At 42.2% G+C, this 24,931-nt stretch overlaps 1 protein-coding gene across 1 annotated transcript in view; it reads right to left on the reverse strand.

Annotated features, from left to right (window-relative positions):
* Positions 1–24,931, reverse strand: part of si:ch211-186j3.6 (neural-cadherin) — a 204,064-nt gene that overhangs the window by 146,486 nt on the left and 32,647 nt on the right. Inside the window, exons 2-6 of the mRNA XM_068760999.1 lie at positions 19,114–19,311; positions 14,709–14,934; positions 12,135–12,339; positions 3,602–3,713; positions 1,702–1,951 (exon numbers count right to left, since the gene is read on the reverse strand). Of these exons, the coding sequence (XP_068617100.1) occupies positions 1,702–1,951; positions 3,602–3,713; positions 12,135–12,339; positions 14,709–14,934; positions 19,114–19,311 (991 nt within the window). The remainder of the gene's footprint in view (positions 1–1,701; positions 1,952–3,601; positions 3,714–12,134; positions 12,340–14,708; positions 14,935–19,113; positions 19,312–24,931) is intronic.

Here is a 24,931-nt window from a genome sequence, read left to right on the forward strand (position 1 = left end):
AAGTACACAAGTGGCATATAAGCTGGTCACAACAGGCTGTTGTTAAAACCAATAGATGCAGGAAGAAATGAATTTTGTTAATCTGTTTGTCCTGAACTTTGGTACCATGTACCGATGACTGGAAGCCATCAGCCTGTATGCAGAGGACAGCGGGTGAGTCGGGTCAGCCAGGATTTATTTTTACTCTGACTCTGTACAGGACAGAGAACCCCTTAAAGCTGACCCCCGCCATCTTGCTACACCTCTTAATGATTCTGTTCAGTCTGTTTTCGTCCTTGAAAGTAAGGGACCCAAACCAGCAAATTAAATATCCATATGTGACCAAATTATTCATAGAGGTACCTGGCACACCTTCTCTGCACTGTTTGAACCTCCAGCTAAAGTGCCGGTCACAATCAATCTTGCAGAATGTGTCTAACTCACCTGCGTGGGCAACATTCATTGGGACGAAAATAATTGCTCAATCTCACTGTCTCTGCATGAAACCTGTTGCTCACAGCCTCTATTGTTGTAGTGCTCATCACGCCCGATACATTTTCCCTGTGTGCCTGGCAAGTGCTCTCTGTCAACTGTTTCAATCGGTGCTGATGCTGTAGAGTCCTGAGACGAGCTGCACCACAAGCCACTGTCACTCTATTATTGACAAAGCAAAATGTCATGCAGTACAACTGCTGGCTGAAGGACTGTATATTTACTTGGTCAATTAAAAAAAATCAAGGGCCCAGTCTGACTGTTTTTAGTCTCTCAGAGAGGTCATGTTTGTCTGCTTGTAATTACAGCGAAACCGCAGGTCCATTTCTTTTATGAAACTTGGTGGAAAGGTGTAGCATGATCCAGGAGAGAACTTACTTCATTTTTTGTTGATGATATTATTCACATATGGATATTTGTTTTTAAATGAACATGATTTAGTTGCAACTTGGTCAATTCTGCCTCTCTGCAGAGCAGCAGGGAATGAACGAGGTAGACAGCGAATAAATAAGCCAACCAACACATCCACATAACCCTGCAGGAAGGTGCCACTTATCTGGATTTTGTGAAAATTCACACATGCCCACACGCCCACACACACACACACACACACACACACACACACACACACACCTGCTCCTCTTTGTAAATCAATAACAGAATAATAAAGGGGGAAAAATAGGATTCCGACCTGCTCTGTATTTAGCCTTTGGTCCGACCTCACATACTGATTGCCTACAACCCTGCTGCATAGAAACACCTCCAACATGGCAACACAATTAATAAAATATAGGCAACACTGGACTCTGTGGAGACACACTTCGAGTGGGTGATGCATAATGATGCTGATGCTTCAGCAACACATGCTGATTGGAGGACGTGCTGAGTTTGTGTAGACTATTTAATCTTGAGACATTTTTTTAAATAACATATCCTGCTGCATGTAGCTGCTAATGAATGTGGCTGCTGTGCAGGCAGATGTTAGGAAGGCTAAGGTAATTTTAATCATCTGGCACAGATTAAAGCATCAGTGATGCTGCTGACAGCTCAGGTACAAATCATTAATGACATGATTCTGCCATGAGGGACTGGTCACTGGAATGAACATCAGGTACTCTGGTCTCGCCCGCACCAGAGTAAGAGACTACATAGCAGCTCTTACAGGCACTCTGCTTCTTTTAAATCCCTGAATGGTCTTAGACTCGGTGTAGAAGCAGACTTTTTACTTACATATGTTGGGAGAACTCCGGAGCCTCATCGTTGACATTAAGCATTCGGATCCGCACTGTGGTGGTGCCTGTGCGAGGGACCTCCCCCTTGTCAATTGCCATCACAACAAACTCATACAGGTGGTTGGGTCTCTCATAGTCCAGAGGTCCCACAGGGAAAATGGTGCCATGAGGAGAAATGGTGAAATCTGGACTCAGGGTGTAATAAGTCAATTCTGCATTCTCCTCTGAGTCACAGTCATTGGCCGACACTGAAGATAAAACGAGAAGAACAGGATAAGCATTAGTGGGATTAAAATACGAAAGCAGTGATCAGTGATCCCTTTATGTGAAAAGAATGATGGCTGACTTTGGTACTGCTACTTTGTGTTATAAACTGAAAATAGCATGAATCAAACATGAACTTGGCTGTTGACAAATCCCCAAAGGATGGATGTCAGGAAGGGTGTTGTTTTCTGCGGGTTAATCAGATATACATCAGTAGGTCGACATTACAAAGCAAATGAAAATGAAAGATATCTCCATTGCAAAAAGAGCCATTTTGTATATAGAGGATAAGATGTGTTGGCTACATAGACTTAGTTAAGGCACAGACACACTTATCCCTGTAAAACATTCTTCATGAACATGAAAACTTCACAGAAAGAAGTTATCAGATGATTTGAGCTCAGGACAAACTTTCTGATCAGCAACAGCGTTACCTACCACACCTCCTTGTAACCCAAATTTTGTATTAAAAGTATGTAATATTAAAAAAAAGTATTGATAGATTAGTAGTAGTAATTACATCAATGATGATCCCGTAAACTTATATATCTTGCATTGTCAGGATGTTACAGTTTTTTGCCTACACACAAAAATCCGAACCTGAAACACAATCACTGCAACCTCAAACTACGGGAATGTACCAACTCCATAAATCAATTGTGCAGAACCACAAGCACAATTCCTGATTCTCACTCAATTCTCAATAGCACAACACACATTTTTCAGATCACTGCAGTCAATTCTCTCTAGTTTGCACAATCTTCATGGATAAACCCTCTTTCTGTCCACGTAGAACACGCTGCCAGTCAAATGGCAAAACTCCTATTTCCAAGCCTGCAGTAGAATCTGGAATCAGAGCTTCAGCAACAAAATGGCCAGTGATGGAAGCCTGGTTTGGAGAGCAATAGACGGCAACATTGAAGAGAGAGGCGATTGGAAAGGCAGAGTAGTGAGAGTAAGAGGAGGATGAGGAGGAGGGACGTGGGAGAGGAGGAGGACGGAGTGTTTTACTGTATATCTTAGTATAAAAACATTGTACTGTGACACCTTTCAACAGGTGTATATTTTAACACAGAGCTGCACAGGCATCACTGTAATCTACTGATAGTCATTCCTACTACTGCATTCCAATGATGGTCGTGTTTTCCATTCAGCACATCATAATTTGTCATATGCTAGTCTGTGTCATTTCAACACAAAATAAAATTTTGACGACAGTGAGTGAACATTGTTTTGGGTGCAAGGATTTGTTTTGCAGAGGATTTGTAGCATTTAGCATTTTGTGTGTGCGTTTCTGGGAACATGAGGTCTGCTTTCAGGAAACGTGTGCAGAAAACTGTGAAAAACTGTAATGGGCGGACCAACTCTGTGAGCTGCTCAGCCGCATCGACAACCTGAACCTCAGTCTGCAGCAGAGCTGGGAACTCGCGACTCAACTTGGACTCGCACCCTAAAGACTCGAGACTTGACTTGGACTGGTGTTTTGGGACTTCAGCGGCGCTGCTGCACTTTGCCTACAGGCAATGATTACATAGGGTGTGAGTCCAAATTGAGTCGCGAGTTCCCAGCTCTGCTCCAGACTGAGGTTATAAGCCTGATGGGGGATGACTGTATGTAAAACAACGATGTCTCACCTTGGAGCAGGGAGGTCGCCGTTGTCACAGTCTCTGGAACGCTGTCCTTGGTATAAATGGACTGGAGGAACTCGGGAACGCAGTCATTTTCGTCGACAATAGCAACACGGACCTGAGTGAGTTTTGGGGGGTGGGGGTAATAAAAATAGAGAGAGGAAAAATCATGATTAGTGGATCTAGTAACATATCCTTCAACACACATTTCCTTTCAAAGGAGGAATTAAAAGATACAGTACATTTGTATTCCTGTTGCATGCAGTCAAATCCAGTGACCAATCTTGATCCATGGGGTTGGGGTGAGATTTTTATTTGAACCTGTTTTTAAAGTACTTCAGGTTACTCACAATATTCTCTTTTACAGAGATTCTGTTACAGAGGCTGGAACCTTCAGTTGCCGTTAGAACATGGGCGTCAAACTCTGGCCCGCAGTGTAATTATATTTGCCCCGCGAGGCAATATAAAATTAATATTAGAGCTGGTCTGTCGGTACAGAACAGCGCATTCACCGCTAATACTACAAATCCCATAATGCTCTGCTGTTATTTTGGGGCGTCAATCAGGACAGGACCCAGACATGCCCTCTACTCTGTGTCAGTAGCGATCTGTGCTTCAGCAGGAAAGCCCCCGCTCACCAAGCCTCCCCGTGTCTCTCACCCAGACCACGCCACGGCCTCATACTACAATTGTCACCGTGTTACGCCTTCTGAAGAATGGTGGAAAGAAAGGCAGAAAACAGAACTTTTCTGGACAGGTGGGAGGCAGAATATCTGCGCAGCAGCTCGGGCTCCTTCCCCGCCAGAGAGGTGACATTCCACGTCCCTTGAGGTAGCTTCTGAAGCCGAGGATTGGACTGCCAGGGTCCCCACCTTCAGCTGCTACCCAACTCACAAAGTCAACTCTGACATTATGTTATCAATAATTACAATCTGCAGATATGTTTTCTAAAGAGAACTGGTGATAGTCCATATGTTCCTCATTCACAATGAAGAGGGTTTGATTGATTGTCTATTATTGAACAAGAAGAGGCCCTGAATCTAAATATAAGAGTTCATGAAGGTGAATAGGAGTAAGAGGGGGAGGACAGGCTGCAACAGCCTCCTACCAGTAAAGCCCCCGACAACTGAGCTCCTGGGATCATAGGGACACGCAAACCGCCTCCACCATGATAAGGTGACTGTGTTTTTTGCTTTTTGTGATTCCAGCCCGTTTACCATGGTTTTCTTTTGGCTCTGATTTTTGGTTTTCATATTTGACATTCCATCCGGTCCTTCATCAGTATTTTCTGCTGAGTGGTTTTTGTTTATTATTATTGAAGACTCTGAACTGATTTTTCATCTCTCTCTGCATTCTGATGTCCTCATTCCTGCCAGTAAAGTGAACCTTAAATCTATTTGGGCAGACCTCAAAAATGTATTGCGCAATTTAAAAAAAATATTTCAATTAATTTAAATGAATAAATAAATAAGCATAGCTTTTCTACTCCATCCTATGATCGAGAGGTCGGCGGTTCGAATCCCGACACTCATATGTGCATACTGTCATTGTGTCCTTGGGCAAGACACTCCAACCCACTCACTGCCTGTGTGTGAATGTCGGTGGTGGTCAGGAGGGCCGAGGGCCAAATTTGCAGCCTCACTCCTGTCTGTCTGCCCCGGGGCAGCTGTGGCTACAGTAGTAGCTTCACCGCCACCAAGTAGGGGGTGAATGAATAATGCACAATGTAAAGCGTCTTTGAGTGTCAGAAAAGCGTTCTATAAAACCAATGCATTATTATTATTACTACTTTTCTGCTTGAGTAATGCTGTTACGGTATCTGCATGTGCATGCAATCACAAGCTGAAAAGCTGAAGATTAAAAGTTACACTCGGTCTGCTGTTGTGAAAATATAAACGTTACTACTCCCTCTGAAATGGTTTTCTTTGGTTCCTTCTTTCTTTGAGTCATTTTCTTCTGCAAGAAACACAAATTAACCCTATATTTTACCAAAAGACATCCATATCCCAGCCTCCACCAAAGGCATGGCCTGACCCTGTTCTCTCTAACGTATTAAGTTCTCCTCCATGAGGGAGCTGCTGCAGAGTCGGCACTGAGTGGATCAGCAGAGAATGCAATCTCATGCAGTTTTTGAGAAGCCCTGAGCGAACAAATGAAAATAGATCGCTGTGTGAGGATGAATGTGTTGTGTAATCACAGAAGTGTGTGTGTGTGTGTGTGTGTGTGTGTGTGTGTAATGCTGCATAGTTTATTAAAGACTTTAAATCACATGCAGCGTCTTCTACCAGATGTTGACTACAAACATGTAGCCTTCAGAGGAGGAAATAGAATAATCTAATTTAAATATAGAAAGATCACTCCTATACACACGCAAACACACACATACACACACCTAAACACTGTGAGTAGATTGTCAATAACACTGGAAAGCCCATGAAATGTTAGGTGAAATTCTGTAATATAAATTAATCCTTTAGCAAAGATCAGGCACAAAGCAATGGACAACAAAATAAAATCTTACCATGTCAAATCATTTCACGTCATTTGTTCATGTTGGCTAGTGACTCTTAATCTTTGTGTGTGTGTGTGTGTGTGTGTGTTTGTGTTTGAGCCTATGTGCCAGTAAGACAGAAACTGGGAAGGCTATGGCAGGATATATGAACACACACTACAGGGCAAAAACAAGATAAAATGAGAAGCGAGGGGAAGTCAGCCATAATAAAACTAGATTTTAACACCGGCATGTGTGCAGGAGTGCGTACTCTGCAGCTGCAGGCAGGTCTCAGGCTGGTTAGGTAACTAATGGGGCCGATGGCCTATCACTCCTGCAGGGAGAAACTTGGAAACTACCTGCAAAAGTCATGCTGAGTGACTCCAGTCCTCACAAGCACCTACGCTGTTCTCACAGGATCTTGGTTCTATTCTTTTTCAGCAGTATTTCACTTTGAAACTACTAATTTACACCTGGCACATATATGCTTGTACCCCATCACAGCCTCTTAGATATTTCTCATAGTTATAATATCCTGCTTTGTTTCTGGGGTTTCTTAAATAAATATGCAATTTGTGTCCCACCTACTCTCCGGTGATCCAAGATGTATGCTTCATGTCAGCCTTTTCTAGCAACTGGTATTGTTCGTTGAGGCCAGTCATACTTCCTGTTACTCCGGATCACCATTTCTCAACTGCTGCCTGAGGCTCTCTCTTAGCAGTTCATCTTCGTTTTGACTTATTCCTGGATGCTCCTTGTGTCATATTTGGCTGTTTTCACTAACCCTCAACCTTTTTGTTGGCTCGAGGTGCTGCTCAAGGTGCTGCTCTCTGAGTGGAGACTCCACTACAACATAAGGAGATTTCCTTCAATGACATGAGTGGCATCTATTCTGTGTCCAAAAAACTCCTGCATTTGGTAGAGCATACATGTTGATGACTTGTTGCTGGAGCCTATCCCAGCTGACTATGGACGAGAAGTGGGGTACACCCCGGACGTGTCGCCAACACACACAAAGACAGACAACCACTCACGCACACACTCACACCTTTTGTTTGACGGACAATTTGGAGTGATCAGTTCACCTAAATTGTATGTTTTTGGAGGTGGGAGGAAGCCGGAGAACCCGGAGAAAACCCACAGACATGTGTAACCGGTTCATTAATAAGTGTTTATAATTACACAAAATTGTCAGTGTGTCATGTTTCTATTATACCTGGTGTGTCATATGCGTGCAGACTTCAGGTCCTCCAACTACTTCTTCTATGGTTTTATTTCTTCTTCGTGTGTCTGCTATAAATACTGAGTTCTCCCGCTGCCTCTTCCCTTTTCGTATGTGATCGCGGAAGAGGTCAGTCATCCCTAATAACTCGTATGTGTGAAGTAAGTGTGGGGAGATGCTAACTGTTGCATGTCTTCTCCCCCTTTAGTTTGGGCTGGATCGTATGCTAGCGACGCATATTGATGTTTTATTTTATATGTCAACCAGGTATGTTTGTACGCGCCCTTTTCGTATGTGATCGCGGAAGAGTTTGGGCTAGATCGTATGCTAGCGACGCATATTGATGTTTTATTTTATATGTCAACCAGATTAAACGGAGAGTGCCTCCAAAGGTTCCCGCTGTCTGCCGTGGCTCCTTCCTGCATCACACGCTGCACGAAATTACACAACGCAGAAGTCCACCGGTCACACATGGGGCAAACATACAAACCCGGACTCAAACCCGGAACCTTCTGTTTGTGAGGTAACAGCACCTACCACCCTGTACTGTATATATTTATTTGGATATTTTAAAATTATATTATATTTTTAAACCCATAAATGGAGTTTTGACTGTTTTGTTATGCAATAGTTTGTCAATGTTGCCGCAAAAGTGGAATGTCTGCTGTGGAAAGAAGAGGGTTATGCCTAAAACCAACTACAGACCGGAGAGTGTGCTGCAGCTTCCTGGACTGGAGCTCTGTGACCACCCAGATCTCTCCAGTGTGAAGCATAGGAGTGAAATAAGCGCGGCACCTCTTAATATAATACGGGCAGATATTCTGTTTACATGATGAACATAATTGCTGCTGCAGTTTCATATAATCATATTTTCTATCAGACAGGGTTGTCTTCAAGTAGCAGAGCCTCTATTTGGTTTAGCTCGACTGAGGCAGATTTGGGGGCAGAGGTTGACTGGGAGGTGCTGGCGATGGGATTGTATTGTAGATGTTCAAAAAGCTTACCCAGACTCCCGAGGGCAAGCAAGGGCCGGATAATAGGAAGAGTAGTGCTTCTTCTTCTACTCATTCTTTCTTTCTTTCATTCCTTCTCTCTCTCTCTCTCTCTCTCTCTGTGCTCTGCTGTGGACCACTGGGTCTTAGAGCAGAGCAGATGAGGACAGATGGTTCAGCAGGACATGATTTAGCCTGAAGTTGGAGTAATGATGGAAACCGGATCAGATGCATCGATGCCTGCAGCGGTCAGCCGTTGCTCTCTCTCACTGTCTGACAACATGAAGTCAGTGAGAATTCCAGTGGACTCAATCCAGAGAGACAAGTCAATTTGTTTTTAACTGAAGAAAATGCTCATACCACATACACATATAATGCTCTGTTAGAGGGCATCCCATGATGACATGTGTAACATATATTAAGCATTTAAAATGCATCCTACAACTGTACTTTCAGCAAATCAATGTTCTCCACTTCACTCTGTCCTTTGCATCGTCCTCCCCAAGGCCAGAAACTCTCATGTCCTCCCTCACTACGTCCATGTCTCTTCTCCTGGGTCGTCCTCTAGTCCTGTTCCCTGGCAGTTCCATCCTCAACATCCTTCTACCGATATAGTCCGTGTCTCTCCTCTGGACATGTCCAAACCATTGAAGTCTGGTCTCTCTGACCTTGTCTCCAAAACGTCTAACCTTCACTGTCCCTCTTATTGTCTCATTTCTAATCCTATCCAACCTGGTCACTCCCAAGGAGAACCTCAGCATCTTCATCTCCTCCACTCCTAGCTCCGCCTCCTGTCTTTTCCTCAGAGCCTCACCACTGTCTTGTAGACCTTTCCCTTCATCCTCGCTGACTCTCTCCTATCACAGAGCACACCTGATACTTTCCTCAACCCGTTCCAGCCTGCCTGCACACGATTCTTCACCTCCTTTCCACATTCTCTCCATCACTCTGCTCTGTTGACCCGAGGTACCTGAAGTCCTCTACCTTCTTTACGTCTATTCCTTGTAGCTTCACTGTCCCCCCTGGGACCTTCTCATTTACACACATGTACTCTGTTTTACTCCTGTTCACCTTCATTCCTCTCTTTTCTAGAGCAGACCTCCATTTCTCTAGATTCTGCTCTACCTGCTCCCTGCTCTCACTGCAGATCACAATGTCATCTGCAAAGATCATATTCCAAGAAGCTTCCTGTCTCACCTCATCTGTTAGTCTATCCATCATCATGTCAAATAAAAAGGGGCTCAGAGCTGATCCCTGGTGCATCCCACCTCTACATTAACTCCCCTGTTACTCCTACTGCACACTTCACTGCTGTCATACATGTCCTGAACTGCTCTGACATACTTCTCTGCCACTCCAGACTTCCTCCTGCAGTACTACAGTACCTCATGCAGTACTACAGTACCTCATGCAGTACCACAGTTCCTCTCTGGGCACCCTGTCATAGTCCTTCTCTAGCTCTACAAAGACACAATGCAGCTCCTTCTGACCTTCCCTATACTTCTCCATTGATAGCCTCAACTCTAACATTGTCTCTGTGGTACTCTTCCTCGGCATAAAGCCATACTACTGCTCACAAATACTTACTCCGTAGTCTAGCCTCAACGTCAACCAGCCTGGACAGATCAGTCTCTCCCTCTTTACTATCTAACCTAACATACAGGTCATCATATTCCCTCTGTTTGACCTTTGCCCCCTCTACCTTTGCCTTGCGTCTCATCTCCCTGTACTACTGTTTTCTCTCTTCTGTCCTCTCAATGTCCCACTTCTTCTTAGCTAACCTCTTTTCCTGTATACACATCTGCACTTCCTTGTTCCACCACCAGGTCTCCTTATCTCCTTTCCTTCCAGAAGACACACCCAGTACTCTCCTACCTGTCTCCCTGATCACCCTAGCTGTTGTATTCCAGTCTTCTGGAAGCTTCTCTTGCTCACCAAAAGCCTGTCTCCTCTCTTCCCTGAAAGCCACACAACACTTTGTTATTTAGCCTCCACCACTTCTGGTGTCTGTTCTGCCTTCGTCCTCTTCTTCACTACTAGAGTCATCTGACACACCATCAGCCTATGTTGGCTGGCTACACTCTCACCTGCGTTACAGTCACCAACCTCCTTTAAACTGCTCAATCTACACCACATTAAATTCACGTCGGCACTAATGACTTGCTGCTACGGCAATCAGAGGTCACCAAAATTAATATTGAGTCAGTGTGTAGCTTTGGCAAAACTATTTTATTTATTTATTTTTTATTTAACCTTTATTTAACCAGGTAAGTCAGTTGAGAATTAATTCTCTTTTTCAATAACGACCTGGACTATGTCTGACTCCGTAGTTTTCTCTGGCCCCCTGCCCAATCTGACCGGTGTCGATATGTTTAGCCGCATGTTGTCATTCAACCGCTGGCTGTCTAGGTGGTATCCGGAAAACAACGTGGGCTTCATAGATAACTGGCAGACATTCTGGGGAAAACCTGGTCTCATTAGGAGAGACGGTATCCATCCTACTTTTGATGGTGCAGCTCACATTTCTAGCAATCTGACCGAGTTTGTTAGACAACCAGAACCCTGACAATCCAGAGTCAGGACCAGGAGACAGAGACATAGTCCAATACCCATCTCTGAGCATAATTTAGCTCAGTTACACACCCAGAACCCCATAGAGATGGTGTCTGTTCCCTGACCCCCTAAGATTGTTACATTATACAGAAGAGGTGTTACTCCTGAAAACCTGGTAAAAATAAAATATCACCACAGAAATGAATTGTAGTAAAACCATTAATCGCGGGCTGTTAAATATTCGCCCTCTGGCATCAAAGACATTTTTAATAAATGATCTTATCTCAGATCAGCATGTAGATATTTTGTGTTTGACAGAAACCTGGCTGAGTCCTGAAGATTATTTCATCTTAAATGAAGCCACTCCTCCCAGTTATGTTAACTCTCACATTTCTCGACATGCCGGCCGAGGAGGTGGAGTTGGAGCCATCTATAAATCGGATCTCCAGATTAACCCTAAACCTAAATTAAACTACACCTCCTTTGAAAGTAATATTTTTAGTCTGTCACTTCCAACATGGAAATCAAGCCATCCAGTCCTGATTGTTATAGTTTACCCAGACTCTGATTTTATATCTGAATGTTTAACAAGCTTAGTTCTGAAAACAGAACAGATACTTGTTGTGGGAGACTTTAACATTCATGTAGATATCAGTCTTTTAAAACAGCAGTCATTAAACCGCTTCTCAAAAAAACAACATTGGATCCTGATGTATTAGCTAACTATAGGCCAATTTCGAACCTTCCATTCCTGTCAAAGCTTTTAGAGAAAGCAGTTGCCGGTCAGCTTTGTGAATTCTTGCAGGACAATAAGTTATTTGAGGTTTTTCAGTCGGGTTTCAGAGCTCATCATAGCACAGAGACAGCATTAGTTAAAGTCACCAATGACCTTTTTTAATAGCGTCTGATAATGGACTTGTCTCCGTGCTTATTTTATTAGATCTCAGTGCAGCCTTTGACACAATAGATCATCAGATTCTGTTACAGAGGCTGGAACAATCTGTTGGTGTTAGAGGATCTGCATTGACCTCGTTTAGATCATATTTATCTGATAGATTTCAGTTTGTACGTGTTCATTATAAATCTTCTAGGTACACAGAAGTTAAATGTGGAGTTCCACAGGGTTCAGTACGTGGACCTATTTTATTCACGACACACCACCAAACAAAATGACACAAAATGACACTAAGACAGTAGGGGTCTTTGAACGTTCGCAATGATCCAGTCTTTGAGTTTGAGACGGTAAACATAACTTGAAATTAACAACAAAGCCGCACAAACCTCTGCTGCACTATTCATGCTCTCCAGGCCTTCGCTGGCTCGTACCAACAGCAAGTAGCGATGCTGGTCGCCCTCGTAGTCTATAGGGCGTGTCAGGCTAATCTCACCAGTCTCCGATGAGATTGAGAAGAGACTACTGGGATTGATGAGAAGGCTGTAGCTGATTGATTTCTTCTGGAAGGACACAGCCGGGGTGACCAAGAAGCTACAGGGGACATTGAGGAGAAGAACAGTGACTTCATTAGTAGCACTAGGTGTGATGTAAAATAATTCATTTGCACATTGGTATATGGGAAAACCTTCTTGTACAGATATAAAGAAGAATTCAAACATTTGTATTATTTTTTCTGTAGACTTATTCTCTTAAATCTCAGGCAATACCAGTATCAATATCAATCTCATCCATAATAGATCCCACTGCTTTGTCCACAGGTTGTGTTGGAATGCTGCTTTATTCATCCTATTTTCAGTTTTAAGTTGTCTGCAAGCAATGTCAAAGTTGTTGCATTGTTCTAACCCTAATATCCTAGAGTAGAAAAATGACCTGTGTTATTTAGAAGATATTTTTTGGATGTTGTTGTCCCTCTCCCTAGTGTATAATTGTATGTACTGTGTTGCTTTTATTTATTTTTTATTTTCTGGCTTGTACAGCACATTGTTGAGTCTTTGCGACTTCCGAAATGTGCTTTATAAATAGAATGGATAGGATCGAACTGGGGGTTGTGCTGCCCTTATCGGGCCCGTGTGACAGCTCTTTCCTTTGGTGGAGGTTTCATGCATGCCAGTGTAACCGGGTGGGATGTTCACCACACCAGCGCCTATCGAAACTCAATACAAGAGTTAACTCCTCCCCCCAGTCGCTTCCTCAGTGGTCCTCAGTTGCTGGGTTGGATTGTATGAAAGGGGGAGAACAACAAGCAAAAATAAATCCACTGCATTTTCACCTCAGAACACTGTCTATTCCTCACTTTTTTATATCCGTCTTGTTGGTTCCATGTTTGCCTGTGGTGTAGCACAGCCCTCGATTGTGCAAAGTAGGAAATAGAACTTAGTAAAAACAATAGGCTCATCTGCCAAGAGGGCAGGTGACAGTCACGATCATATTAAAAATAAATTACATGAAATTCGAACAATGACTGACACTATGTGTGATTACATTTTCAAGCACTAATGCAGACAAAAGGGATAGGGTTAGGATTGCTGCCACTGCAATGTTGTGAGGCAGTGGCAGCAACGTCTCTACAAAGGAACGCGTGTGTGCGAAGTCACAACCAAGAGTGGTGGGACAGTGATTTGAGAGGAAAATGTTTTCAAACGCCCCACCCGGTTCCGATAAGTCCCCTCGAGTTTGGCCTGAATAGACCTGCCCCCCAAATATTAGTTATTTCAAAAACTTCACTTTCATTGACCAGAGCCTGCATTATCATCCGCCATGATTATCGTTTCACACCTGCTCCCGCTTACTTGAATGCACAATAATGACATATGTCATGTATCAATGACGTGTAGGTCAGATAAATGCGAACTGGCCGTTCAGACAGAAGTCGCATGGCAAAAGATCAGATGCCTGTTGGATTTAGGACGACATATCCAAGTGGCCTGTGTCGCATTTGAAAAAATCTGATCCGTGTTTTTCAGACTTGAAAAGATCAGATCACATTGGGGCAATAAAAATCGGATTTGTGTCACTTTACCCTGCTGTCTGAACATAGCCTATGTCTCTTTGCTGGCCTGGGAATGCCTTGAGATGGCCCCGGGAGATCAAGAAGAGGTGTCGGGAGAGGGCGGTCTGGGCATTCCTGCCCTGACTGCGGCCTCCGCGACACAACCATAGAAAATGGATGGATGGAACCCTCTACCTACGGATGGTGAGGGCGCACCCGGCCGTCTCTACGACCATAGCATCAGCACCACCTGCTGCTCAAAGTCAGTTCTCCGTGTCCGTTGCATTATTACCGTAACACCGGGCATAGACAACAATAGCGCCAGCGCTGCGGTCGTAGATAATGGGTTAATGGCTGAATTGTTTAAATATTGCAGAAAGACTGAGGCACAAGTCAAGGTCACAAAGAGCAAAGGTAGAGCAGTAATACGAGACTGAAGAATTGAGTGGTCCACCCAAGTAGCTTTTAGGTGACAGGCCATTGTGCCTTTACATGATTTTCCAGATGAATCCAACATGAACGACTGACTGAAATATCCACGAGAAAAAGAGGCTGCAGAAAATACAACACTTAAGCACAAGCAAGGATCTTGTGCAGGATGTATTTGTACGTGCGTGTATATGGATGGATCACACCTTATGCAGAATTTTACTTATGGACTGCATATCATACAAAGTCAAGCAGAAATGTGTCAATCTCATAATATTGGAATCAATTTAGTGTCAGTGCTGCATTTCCACAGGAATAAAGAAACCTTTATTTTCTAACATATTAGTGATGAAAACATTAATTTAAGTCTCTGTCATGTCTGTTTAATTTTTTTTAGAATAATATGTGTTCTAAAATCAAAACATTTTGCTGGTAATTCCAAGGATAATATGTGTATTTGTGTTTGTATTTGAAAACTCACGGCTGTCCTTCAGGGGTGTTCTCTGGTATAGCAATTGTGAAGGAAGAGTTGGTGAACTGTGGGGGCCGTGGTCCAGCCACTACAGAGACAACAGCAGGGGTGCTGCGGCTCCCGAGCCTATCAGCAGCCACAACTGTCAGCAGGTACTCCCTGTCCTGCTGCAGGGGAAGGCCCGTTGTTTGAATCTGGCCATTTTTCCTGTCCACTTCAAATCGTCCATCGCCACCTGTACATAAAAGCAGTATGAGTGCTGACAGGAGCCGCACAGAAATGCCAGGGGTTGGAATGGATTCATCAAAAACACAGATAGGTAAAAGTACATATCACAAATCCAAAGTATTACGTCTTAGGAAGTGAACTGGTGTTGATCCTGAATTATTTATTCTGGACTGGTATTCTATGATTTCATGAAGAGAACACTTTGACAAGCTGTTGTATTCTGTATTCAGTCTTCTGGAAACCTCTCTTGCTCACGCAAAGCCTGTCTCACTTATTCCCTGAAAGCCACACAAGACTCGTCATTTTTCAGCCTCCACCACTTTGTCCTCTGCTCTGCCTTCATCCTCTTCCTCTTCTTCACCACTAGAGTCATCTTAGACACCACCAGCCTATGTTGGCTGGCTACACTCTCTCCTTCCATGACCTTACAATCACCAACCTCCTTTAAACTGCGCCGTCTACACAAGATGTCGTCCACCTGGTGCTCCTCCCTCCACTCTTGTAGGTCACCCTATGTGACCTATGCGCAGATAGAATAATTACATTCTTATATTTGTCTGCCACCACCTTTTTTTCATAATCATTACAAGATGGTCAATGTTTATATATTTTGTACTCTGGTTGTGGATAAACCAGCAGGATGTCGTCTGCCACACGATCCTGAGACGGCAACTAATTCCACATCTGTTCAAACTGGGAAGATTACTCTAGAAACTAATATCAGTGTATAAATTATTGTTATTTCCAAATTCATTATCGCTCCAATAGAGATAATTGAAATAGTCTCTTTTTAATGACAGTAGCTTCAAAGAGTCCAAATTAATTAGACATAATCATTTCATGGCAGACAATACGAAAAACAATTATGGAATATTGTGATTAGTGGAGACATGGATTTCATTAGAGCAGGAAATAACTGTTCTTACTGGTTCGATGGAGGCTCACATTTCGAGGAGTATCAGATAGAGACTTAATTCTGCATTATGGAATACATTTACAACCACAATGTGTAATATGTTGAAGAAGCTCCTCTCATACATCACAGCTCCTAAGCTGGACAGACAAATGTGGGTCAGAATATACGCAAAGCTCCACTGACTGGTGGAGATCTTGACTGATTGCTCATTGGGCAAGGCAAATCAACCTGTGCTCTAGTGCAGTGGTCCCCGGCAACCGGGCCGCGGCCCGGTAACAAATGCATCACGGACCGGTACTGGGCACAGAAAGAATAACTGATTTATAGCATTTCCGTTGTATTGATTATTAGCGTCTAAAAGGTGCTTTATTTTGGAAAATGACCAGATTTTCTCCAACGTAACATTTGCCTGTGAATTTTCTTGGTCACGTGATACGTTACTAAAAAAACTGACGTAAACTAGCGAAAATGAATTTAAAAAAAAAAAAAAAAACGTCTTTGGAGAGCTTCTTTGCTAATGGGAAAGCTGAGGAGGAAGAATAAAAGAAAACTTATTTTAACAGACAAAGCAGCAGTGAGACTTAAAACACGGTTTATCTACAGCTGATTAGCTTCGTTATCGAGGCAATAAAGGGGTCAAAGCTGCTTCGACCAAGAACCCTGAAGTAAAAGACAAGAATGTGGAATTTATGAAAGAAAAAACGGGACAGGACAGAAGCGATTATTGAGACCACAACTAATGGTGAGAAGATATTGGTGTAATACTTGTTTAATAGTTATTGCAAGTGCATTATATAAAGTTTATTGGTAAGATTATAGTCTTCTTATTTTATTTAATTACCCCCCGGTCCGCGAAAAAATTGCCCGGCATGAAAACGGTCCGTGGCAGGAAAAAGGTTGGGGACCGCTGCTGTCGTGGACCCACAGTATTATTGTCAGAAGCAACACAGTCAAAACTACACTGCAAAAAAGAGCTACTAAAATACAGAAGTAAACACTTTGATGACAAAATGGCTAAAGACAACTGAAATTATATGTTCAGCAAGATATTTTTTCTTGTTATGAAATCTTAAAATAAGTTGGTTCAGTCCAGAAGTAAGCAGATTGACATATTATTATTATTAATAATAATAATAAAGATGAATACCATTTACAAGAGAAATAAAATAATAGAAAAAAGCTAATTAACCTCACGTTTGCAGATGTAAAATGTTAAACCTTGATCAGTAAGTGTCAGCTACTTCTGTAAAAATACTTAAAGGTCCCATATTGTACTCTTTTTCCACAAGTTAATGCAGTTCCAAAACACTTATGTGAAATATCTGTGCCAGTCTTTGGTCAAAATAGCAAACAGATGACGCAGGACAGTGTCCGTCATTTCCGTCAGAAGCGCTCTAAACCCGGAAACAAAAGTATGTTCATAGCAATCATGCACGCTACCATGGTAACCGTGAGGGATGCTTTTAGCACACACAAAAACATTTTTACCAATTTTCACTGGAACATTACCACAAGAAAATAATTTCATCCAATCTACTCTTCTTCTTCGACTCATGCCGGAGACAGGAAGAGCAGGATGTGCGGAACACAATCAGGGACACACACACACACACACACATGGCGCAATGACCCCAATAATCTCAGGACATAATAACAAATATTTTGAATCATAAAGGCTTTATCTCCCTCATCTTCTTGTCACACCAAGACAAACATCTTATAGATCTGAACTAATACGGCGTGTGAGGCTTCAGCTCGATCTGCCAAGGAACCCACGCAGACACGGCGCGATGATCCGTGAACAAACTCAGGACGGAGTAAAAATCCTTTGAATCATCCATCCAGGGAGGCGCCCCCAGATGCCTAAATAAGATGCCTGAGCCACCTCTTATCTGGCTGCTCTCAAAGGACGGTAAAGAGAGCGCAGACACAGCGACGCATGCATGTTCACATTCGCCCGGCTTGACGTCAAGCCGAGCCGGATTTCTTCCAGATGCGTTTCAGTCGGTGATCACAGGCCTACGCAAACTACGAAGGATTGACTGGATGGTTTATTGAGCTGTTTAGGGAATGATAAGGACCCAAAATCAGCATAATAGTATAGAAAAATGGGGAAAGTGAGTTTTTCATAATATGGGACCTTTAACAAATGTTCATATATTCATATAATGGAGGAAACACGCATGGTTAATATATGCTATAAATGTACGACAATAGTTGTGCTAAAGTGTGATATCTGTGAAAATGTATTATAATCAATGCATTATTGAAATAACTATACAATATACAATATATAATATAACACCTTTGTCATCAATCACAATGCTTTTAAGAAAAATTACAATATTTTACAGAAATGTTAATTGAACAGCAGTAAACAGGAAGTGTGGCAGCAGAGAGGGTTGGGTGCTACAGTATGCTGAAACCTTATAATGTTATGTAATGCAATGGTAAATGTCAACATTGTTGTGTTTGTTTGTTTTTTTGTTTTTTTCATCTTCATTGTGTTCATTTTTTTTTTCATTACTGGTATTCCAATGGATGAGAAATAACAGTTGTATTATGGGGGTGGGATTTAATAAGTTTTTCTTCTTCCCACTCCTTTTCAAGCACTATATAATGTATTATTTGCTATTTTTGTGTACATGAACTTTGGTGTTTGTTTTGGACATATTTGTTGGGTTTTTGTTTCTTTAGTCGATGTATGGTTTCTTGTACGCAAAAAGGTATAATTTTGTTTTGTTTTTTCATTTTTATTCTGCTTGAAACAAATTAATAAATAAAAATAAATAAATAACATGACTGGCCTGTGTATGGTCAGTGTGTGACTTTGTAAACAGTGCAATGCATTACGAGAGTGTTGCATGAGAAGTGCAGATTAGCATGCAACATGCAACTGAGCCATCATCTTCCTGCTGTGATATCTTACTGCTGAGGCTAGTGGAAGCCTCAGCATCTTACCATAATTTAAACACTTGACCACAAATAATCCATCATTTGCAATTAAGGGTATGAACTTGAAGTATTTCAGTTTCCAGCTATTTAGTGGCTAAGTTGTTGCTGAGGCTGAGAAGCCACACACAATTGCAGAAAGTCAACCTGTCTAAATATACAGCAGCCGTACACAAAACGCTTGGAAATGACATGAATAAGAAGTGTGGGAAGGTCCTGAGGACTGCAAACCAGGAGCTCCAGGCCTGCCTCTCATCCACCCCCACCCGAATACACTGGTTATGTGTATAGTAGCACATGCGGGACGAAATAACCTACCATCAGACAGGAAGTACTCCACTTCTCCATTGTTGCCTTCATCTCCATCCAGAGCCTGGAGCTTGTAGACCAGCGAGCCTGCAGCGGCCTCAGGGGAAACCACAGCGAGGTATGGTGCAGGAACCATGCTCCATTCTGGGGCATTGTCATTCACATCCGTCACAGTCAGCTCCACTCGGACCACGTACACCTCTGCACCTGAAGGGCAGAACACCAGCAAGAAGGCAGTTAGGAGAGAGTTAATAGCGGTGAACAAATCTAAAAATGATATCTTATATAATATATTTGCTGGCTATTCAATTAAAGTTTTTGGGAGCATGTAAATAAGACCCTAGCATGAATCTCCACTATTTGCTATTCAATTATGTTAATAGGACTTGTTTTCTTTTTACAAAAGGAAACATCAACAAACTGTTAACTGGTTAACAATACTGTCTTAAGGCATGTTTTATTTTTTGTTTTTTACAGTTGCTCATTCATTACTCTCTTTTCCCCTGTAGTCTCCCTCCACCTCCAAAACAAATAGAAAGGAAATGTAGCAAGGAGGCAACAGTCCCTGCATTTCAACATGTAATTATAATTACTGCTCTACTGTCTGATCTCATAGTAAATAGAAATCGTATTGACACTCGAAAACACAGGCACAGACCTCATCATGGCCGTGTCATTAAAAAAAACTAAGCAGCACAGCTTTGTTGGGTGCAGCCGGGGAGAAGAGAAGTAATTTAGGAATGGAGTCAGAGGATTGCTCTCATTTCTGTCCATTTTGACAGCTGCTGATACTGATTCTAATGAAATTGTTTCACTATAACTGTCCTACACTTAGAACTAAATGAAGTCCAGATGGTGTAGCTTGTTATATTATATTTATATACAAATAACTGCAAATGAAGTGTGATGAGAAAAAAGCATTTGTATGTCTGACTGAGCGGTAGAGGATGGATGGTAGGGAAGTTAAAGGGAACAGAATTAAGACTGAGAAAGGAACCGCTGGTTGTTATATAAAACATTGACCTAAAAAGTGCAAGATGGAAGAATTAAGAAGACAACAGTCAATGGCATAGACAGGAATGGGAACAAGGGGATATTAGATGGGAAACCCATCAGTGAACGCAAAGGAAAACAGAAGAGTGAAATTAAGCAGCCACATCATTCAAAACGTATAGCCCTGCCTTTGATGTTGGATTGTATTCATCTCTCTCTCCTACGCTGGCTCCCTGTGGTCCAAACAGATTCAACATTTATTTGAAGGAGGACAATGCGGCGTTGGGGAAGACGGGACACTCACATGATAAATCACTGGGCTAATACACAGAGCACCATGCCAAAACACATTTTATAGAGACACACATCCTCACAAATACAGATAATCAGTGGATTAGTGCCTAATGAAGGACCACAGGGAAGTACAGCTTGCTGCTTTTACCACTCCTCAGACTAATGCATCTCATTGCATCGAATGACAGTGTGTGTTGCAATCCCCGAAAGTAGTGGGTCCTGCAATTACTAACTAATAAGGCTACACAAGGATTTCCCGTCCCCACAACCTCATTTTCTCCAATATGTTACAATTTAAAACATTTCATTTTCACAAACAGCTGTCTTGTTATCTCTGACCCAGAAAACACATAAGTTTTCCCTACTCATCTAACTCGAAAGGCTTTGTATAATTTGCAGCCAACCCTTGTCAACAATTTAGGCAATAAGGAAACTTTTTTTGGGGAGAACAGGGCATTGATGGAGTGTTACCACGGTAGCAATTTGCCTCATCCAAAATACTAACATTCTACGACAAAGGGGAGCCAGGACGGCAGGTCAAATTGGGGGTGGTTTCATCATCACCCCCAAACATTGAGATTGGGCACCATGACCCAAGACCTGAGCAGATAAAGTCAGCATTTGTATTCGAAAATCATACATGGTGTCAGTCATTGTTCGAGCTTCATGAATGTTCTTCTTTTTCTACTTCAGCTTTTGAATTTTACTTTGTGAATTTATCCTTTGGATGCCTGTGTTTCGCTGGTCATCTCTCATTTTCTTGTGTACAGTAATTGCGTTTCATTCCCCTTGTAATTGGATTTACACCATTCACATGGTGATCTGGATATAATTTGTTTGTGGCATCTTTATACACCAACCACGAAAAGCAAAAGTGAAGCGCAGATGATGTGTATTTTTTAACTGATTTTGGAATCACTTGCATCAATAAGCATGAAACTTGTGTGAGGATAAATTCCTCTACTGTCATCTAAAGACCCCAATCCGCACCTCCTCAATTTCAGTTTCCTCCCTTCCCACGGCTCCATATTGTGCTGACAATGGAGACAATGGAATGGAAAACCTTATTTGTCATTGTCAACACAGTACAAGTACAGTGCAACATTGAAACACGATGGCTTAAAGGCTGAAGCTGTAACTCCTTATCCTCTTCTCTCATGTAGAACAATCACACAGCGGCGATTATTCCAGTTTCTTTTGCCAACATGTCAGAGTGTGTGTGTTTGCAAGTGTAAGTCCCTGATTTGTGTGAACGTATTTTAAAAAAGGAGAAACATAGTGAGACAAAACGCAGACAGGCAAGGGATGTGAATAACGAAATGGAATGACAAAGAAAGAGTTAGAATGGCAGGGAGTTAGAAGACGGGATGGGAAAGGAGGCCAGTTAATTAAATGTCCTCTGTGAGACTATTTGGCCATCACTGGTAACTGTTCCATTCCTTTAAATGAAATGCTGCCACAGTCTTCGTCACTTTTTCTCATTTATACATGGAAATGCCAATTAAATCAAGGGAAGAGACAGGAAGACAGAAAGAGTGAATCAAGCTTTAGCTCTTACACTAATTGCAAATGATCCAAATGGTTACCCAGTAGTTTCAATGCTTATTCTTCCAGTACAGTAATTTATAATTGAAAATCTTTGCACTGCCTGCATTGAGCTCAAACAAACACACAGCCCAGCCACACTGTAGACGTATTCAACGTTTCACCGCAGTCACAGAGGAGCAACACCTCATTCATAAATGGCCTAAAATACTGTTCACATCGGCTGTGGCTGGCCCATATCAGAAATTGGAAGCTCAAACAAGTGTCTCACGCTTCTGTTGTTCTTGATCACTTTCCGTTTCTACTTCTGAGATAAACTTGTTCATGCTCCCCTCTGAACCTCCAACCTTGCACAATAAGAAAGGTGACAGAAAAAGAATGAATTAATAAGAGGATGGATTTGTTGTGGATTTACAGCATCGTCCTAGCTTTAATCTTTTAATCCGTCATCAGTGCTGCTTCCTATGAATCAGTTAATCCCAAGCTCAGCACCAGGCCAGGAAGAAATGACTAACACACAGGTTAACAAATTCAGAGTTAAAAAAATACCGCTCAGGAGTCGGCAAAACTGAGATGAAAAGGAAAGTGAATGTTTTATTTCTTTGAAACAGGGATTGTACAAAGGCGCCAAAACACATTTCCCTCTCCGTGACCTGTTTGGTTTGCTCAAGCAGAAGTAGCAGTGATGCAGTGATTCACTGCATTCACACAGATCATTGGTTGGGAAAATATGCAACTGGTTGGCTTCTGCAAAGCAGGCGAAAAAATAAAGAAATAGAAAAGCACTCAGAGAGCACAGACCTCCGCCAAGCAGCTCATTCCCCTCGTAATTACCCTCGCCAAAGCGGAAGCGAGGGTATTGCAATTGGGTGCGTTTGTCTGTCTGTTTGTATGTTTGTCTGTTTGTCTGTCCGAGCGCATAAGTCAAAAACTAGTAACCCAATCGACTTGAAATTTTTACACAAGCAAGGTTCTGTCCGTGGCTCGGTCCTCCCCGAGAATGGCGTTGATCCGGATCTGGATCCAGATTCTGGAATTATTTTTACATCTGGAATCGTGCCTCTGCTGTAAACTGCCACTTTAAGAGGGAGGGACACGAATGGCATGATGGGAAAAAGAGTCCAGCAGGAGTCTTGTAGTACGTTCCGGAGCAGCAAGCTAGAGCAGGTTTGGCCCCTCTGATCCGGAAGCCCTGTTTACTGTCTCACAAGATCCAATAGTCTTTTGGAGGCGAGGGTCTGCAATCTCTGATTGTCGTTTTCTAGTTGTGTTTGCACCATCCACATGTTCATCTGGATCATTATCAAAAGGGTTCTAGATTGTTCTCGGTATCTTTATACACCAACCATGAAAAGTAAAAGTGAATCGGAGTTGATGTGTATTTTTAACTGATTTTGGAATTTGTAAATGGTGTTTTCAATGTTAAAATATAGTATTTTTTCCTGACCTAATTCTGGATCAGATTCAGGAGACATTTTGCATATTAGTGAATATCGGACCCCTCTTTGACTGATTTTTGGTGAGTGAATTGAATGCATATTTTACAAGATGTGATTTTTTGAAAAAAGCCTCCATTATAACTAAATGGAAAAATCCTTGGTTTTTTTTGTTGTTGTCTCCAGACAGATATACGGATCACTCTCAAAATTTGATGGGATGTTAGACCAAGACCCATCTTCAGATTTCTTTTCATCAAGATCAATCCAGCAATTGTTCCATAATCCTGCTCAATGCAATGTGTACCCCTTTTTCCCCAAAAACAATTGTGACAGTATCCGCAATCCTGATCCAATCCAGATGAAATTTGGTGATAAGATAGAGGTCACTACAAATTCCTTAAACAATGGTACATAATCAACCGAGATATTGAGGAACAAAGTTTGAAGCTCCATTGATGGCAATGTTAACAAAAATGTCAAAGTAATCCATAATCCAGGATCTCTTCTGGACCATCACCAAAATTTAAATCTGTTTCCGGTAACATTCCCAACATTCCCTGAAAATGTCATCAAAATCTATCCGTAACATTTTGAGCTATATTGCTAACAGACAGACAAACAAACAAACCAACGCCGGTGATTTCATAAGCCCCGCCTCGGCGGAGGTAAATATTAATGAAATACAAAAATAAAAGAATTGCAAACAAAGCAATTATAATTATTCAATATCAATGTTAGTGACTTTTGCCGCCATACAATGACATGTTATTTCGGAAAGGCAGTGGCACCCGTGTATTTTACAGATATTAAAGAGTCCAAATCAATGTCGTTACCCCAACAAACAAGAACAAATGCCAACGAGCCACATTTACGCTCCTGTCCAAAAACCAGATGAAACACAAACAGCACACTCAGGATGCAACAAGGATCTCCACAGAGTCCAGGTGACGCAACGCAAACTCATTACTCAAGCACAGGCAGGACACAGAACATGAGCATCATTCACAGCGGCAGCAAAGACGTAAAGCAACAACAACAACAACAAGATCCATCCATTCCCTTGTAGACGAGATGACCTCAATCGTCTCCTGCAGCCGCTTTATCCGCCTTGTGAGTCACGGGTGTTGCTGCAGCTGGCTACGGGTCAAAGGTGATGTACACCCCATTCGGCTCGCCAGCGCATCACGGGGCCAGACAAACAGACAACCACTCACACACACACACATTAACACCAAAATTGTCCCTTTTGCTTGATTTTTCTATCAACTGTACAAATCCTGGATTAGTCTTTCAAAGACAATCATAGGTCAATCACTTCCTGAGATCATTGTGTTTATTAACCGTATCAGACTCACACCAACAATTCTGTTTACAACCTCTGCTGCCTTGCCGTGGTTCAGGAGTGTTAGTCCTGCTGGCCTAGATGGCACAACTCCGAGATGACATTAGGTCCCCCATTTAACAATACAGTAATTACTGTATTCTCTCATTAGCTAAGAGCATCCATGCTTGGGTCAGGTGTGTGTGCTTCCAGTTCAATTGAGGTATTCTACCTG

The sequence above is a fragment of the Brachionichthys hirsutus genome, chromosome 1 (assembly GCF_040956055.1).
Source record: "Brachionichthys hirsutus isolate HB-005 chromosome 1, CSIRO-AGI_Bhir_v1, whole genome shotgun sequence".
Taxonomy (NCBI): domain Eukaryota; kingdom Metazoa; phylum Chordata; class Actinopteri; order Lophiiformes; family Brachionichthyidae; genus Brachionichthys; species Brachionichthys hirsutus.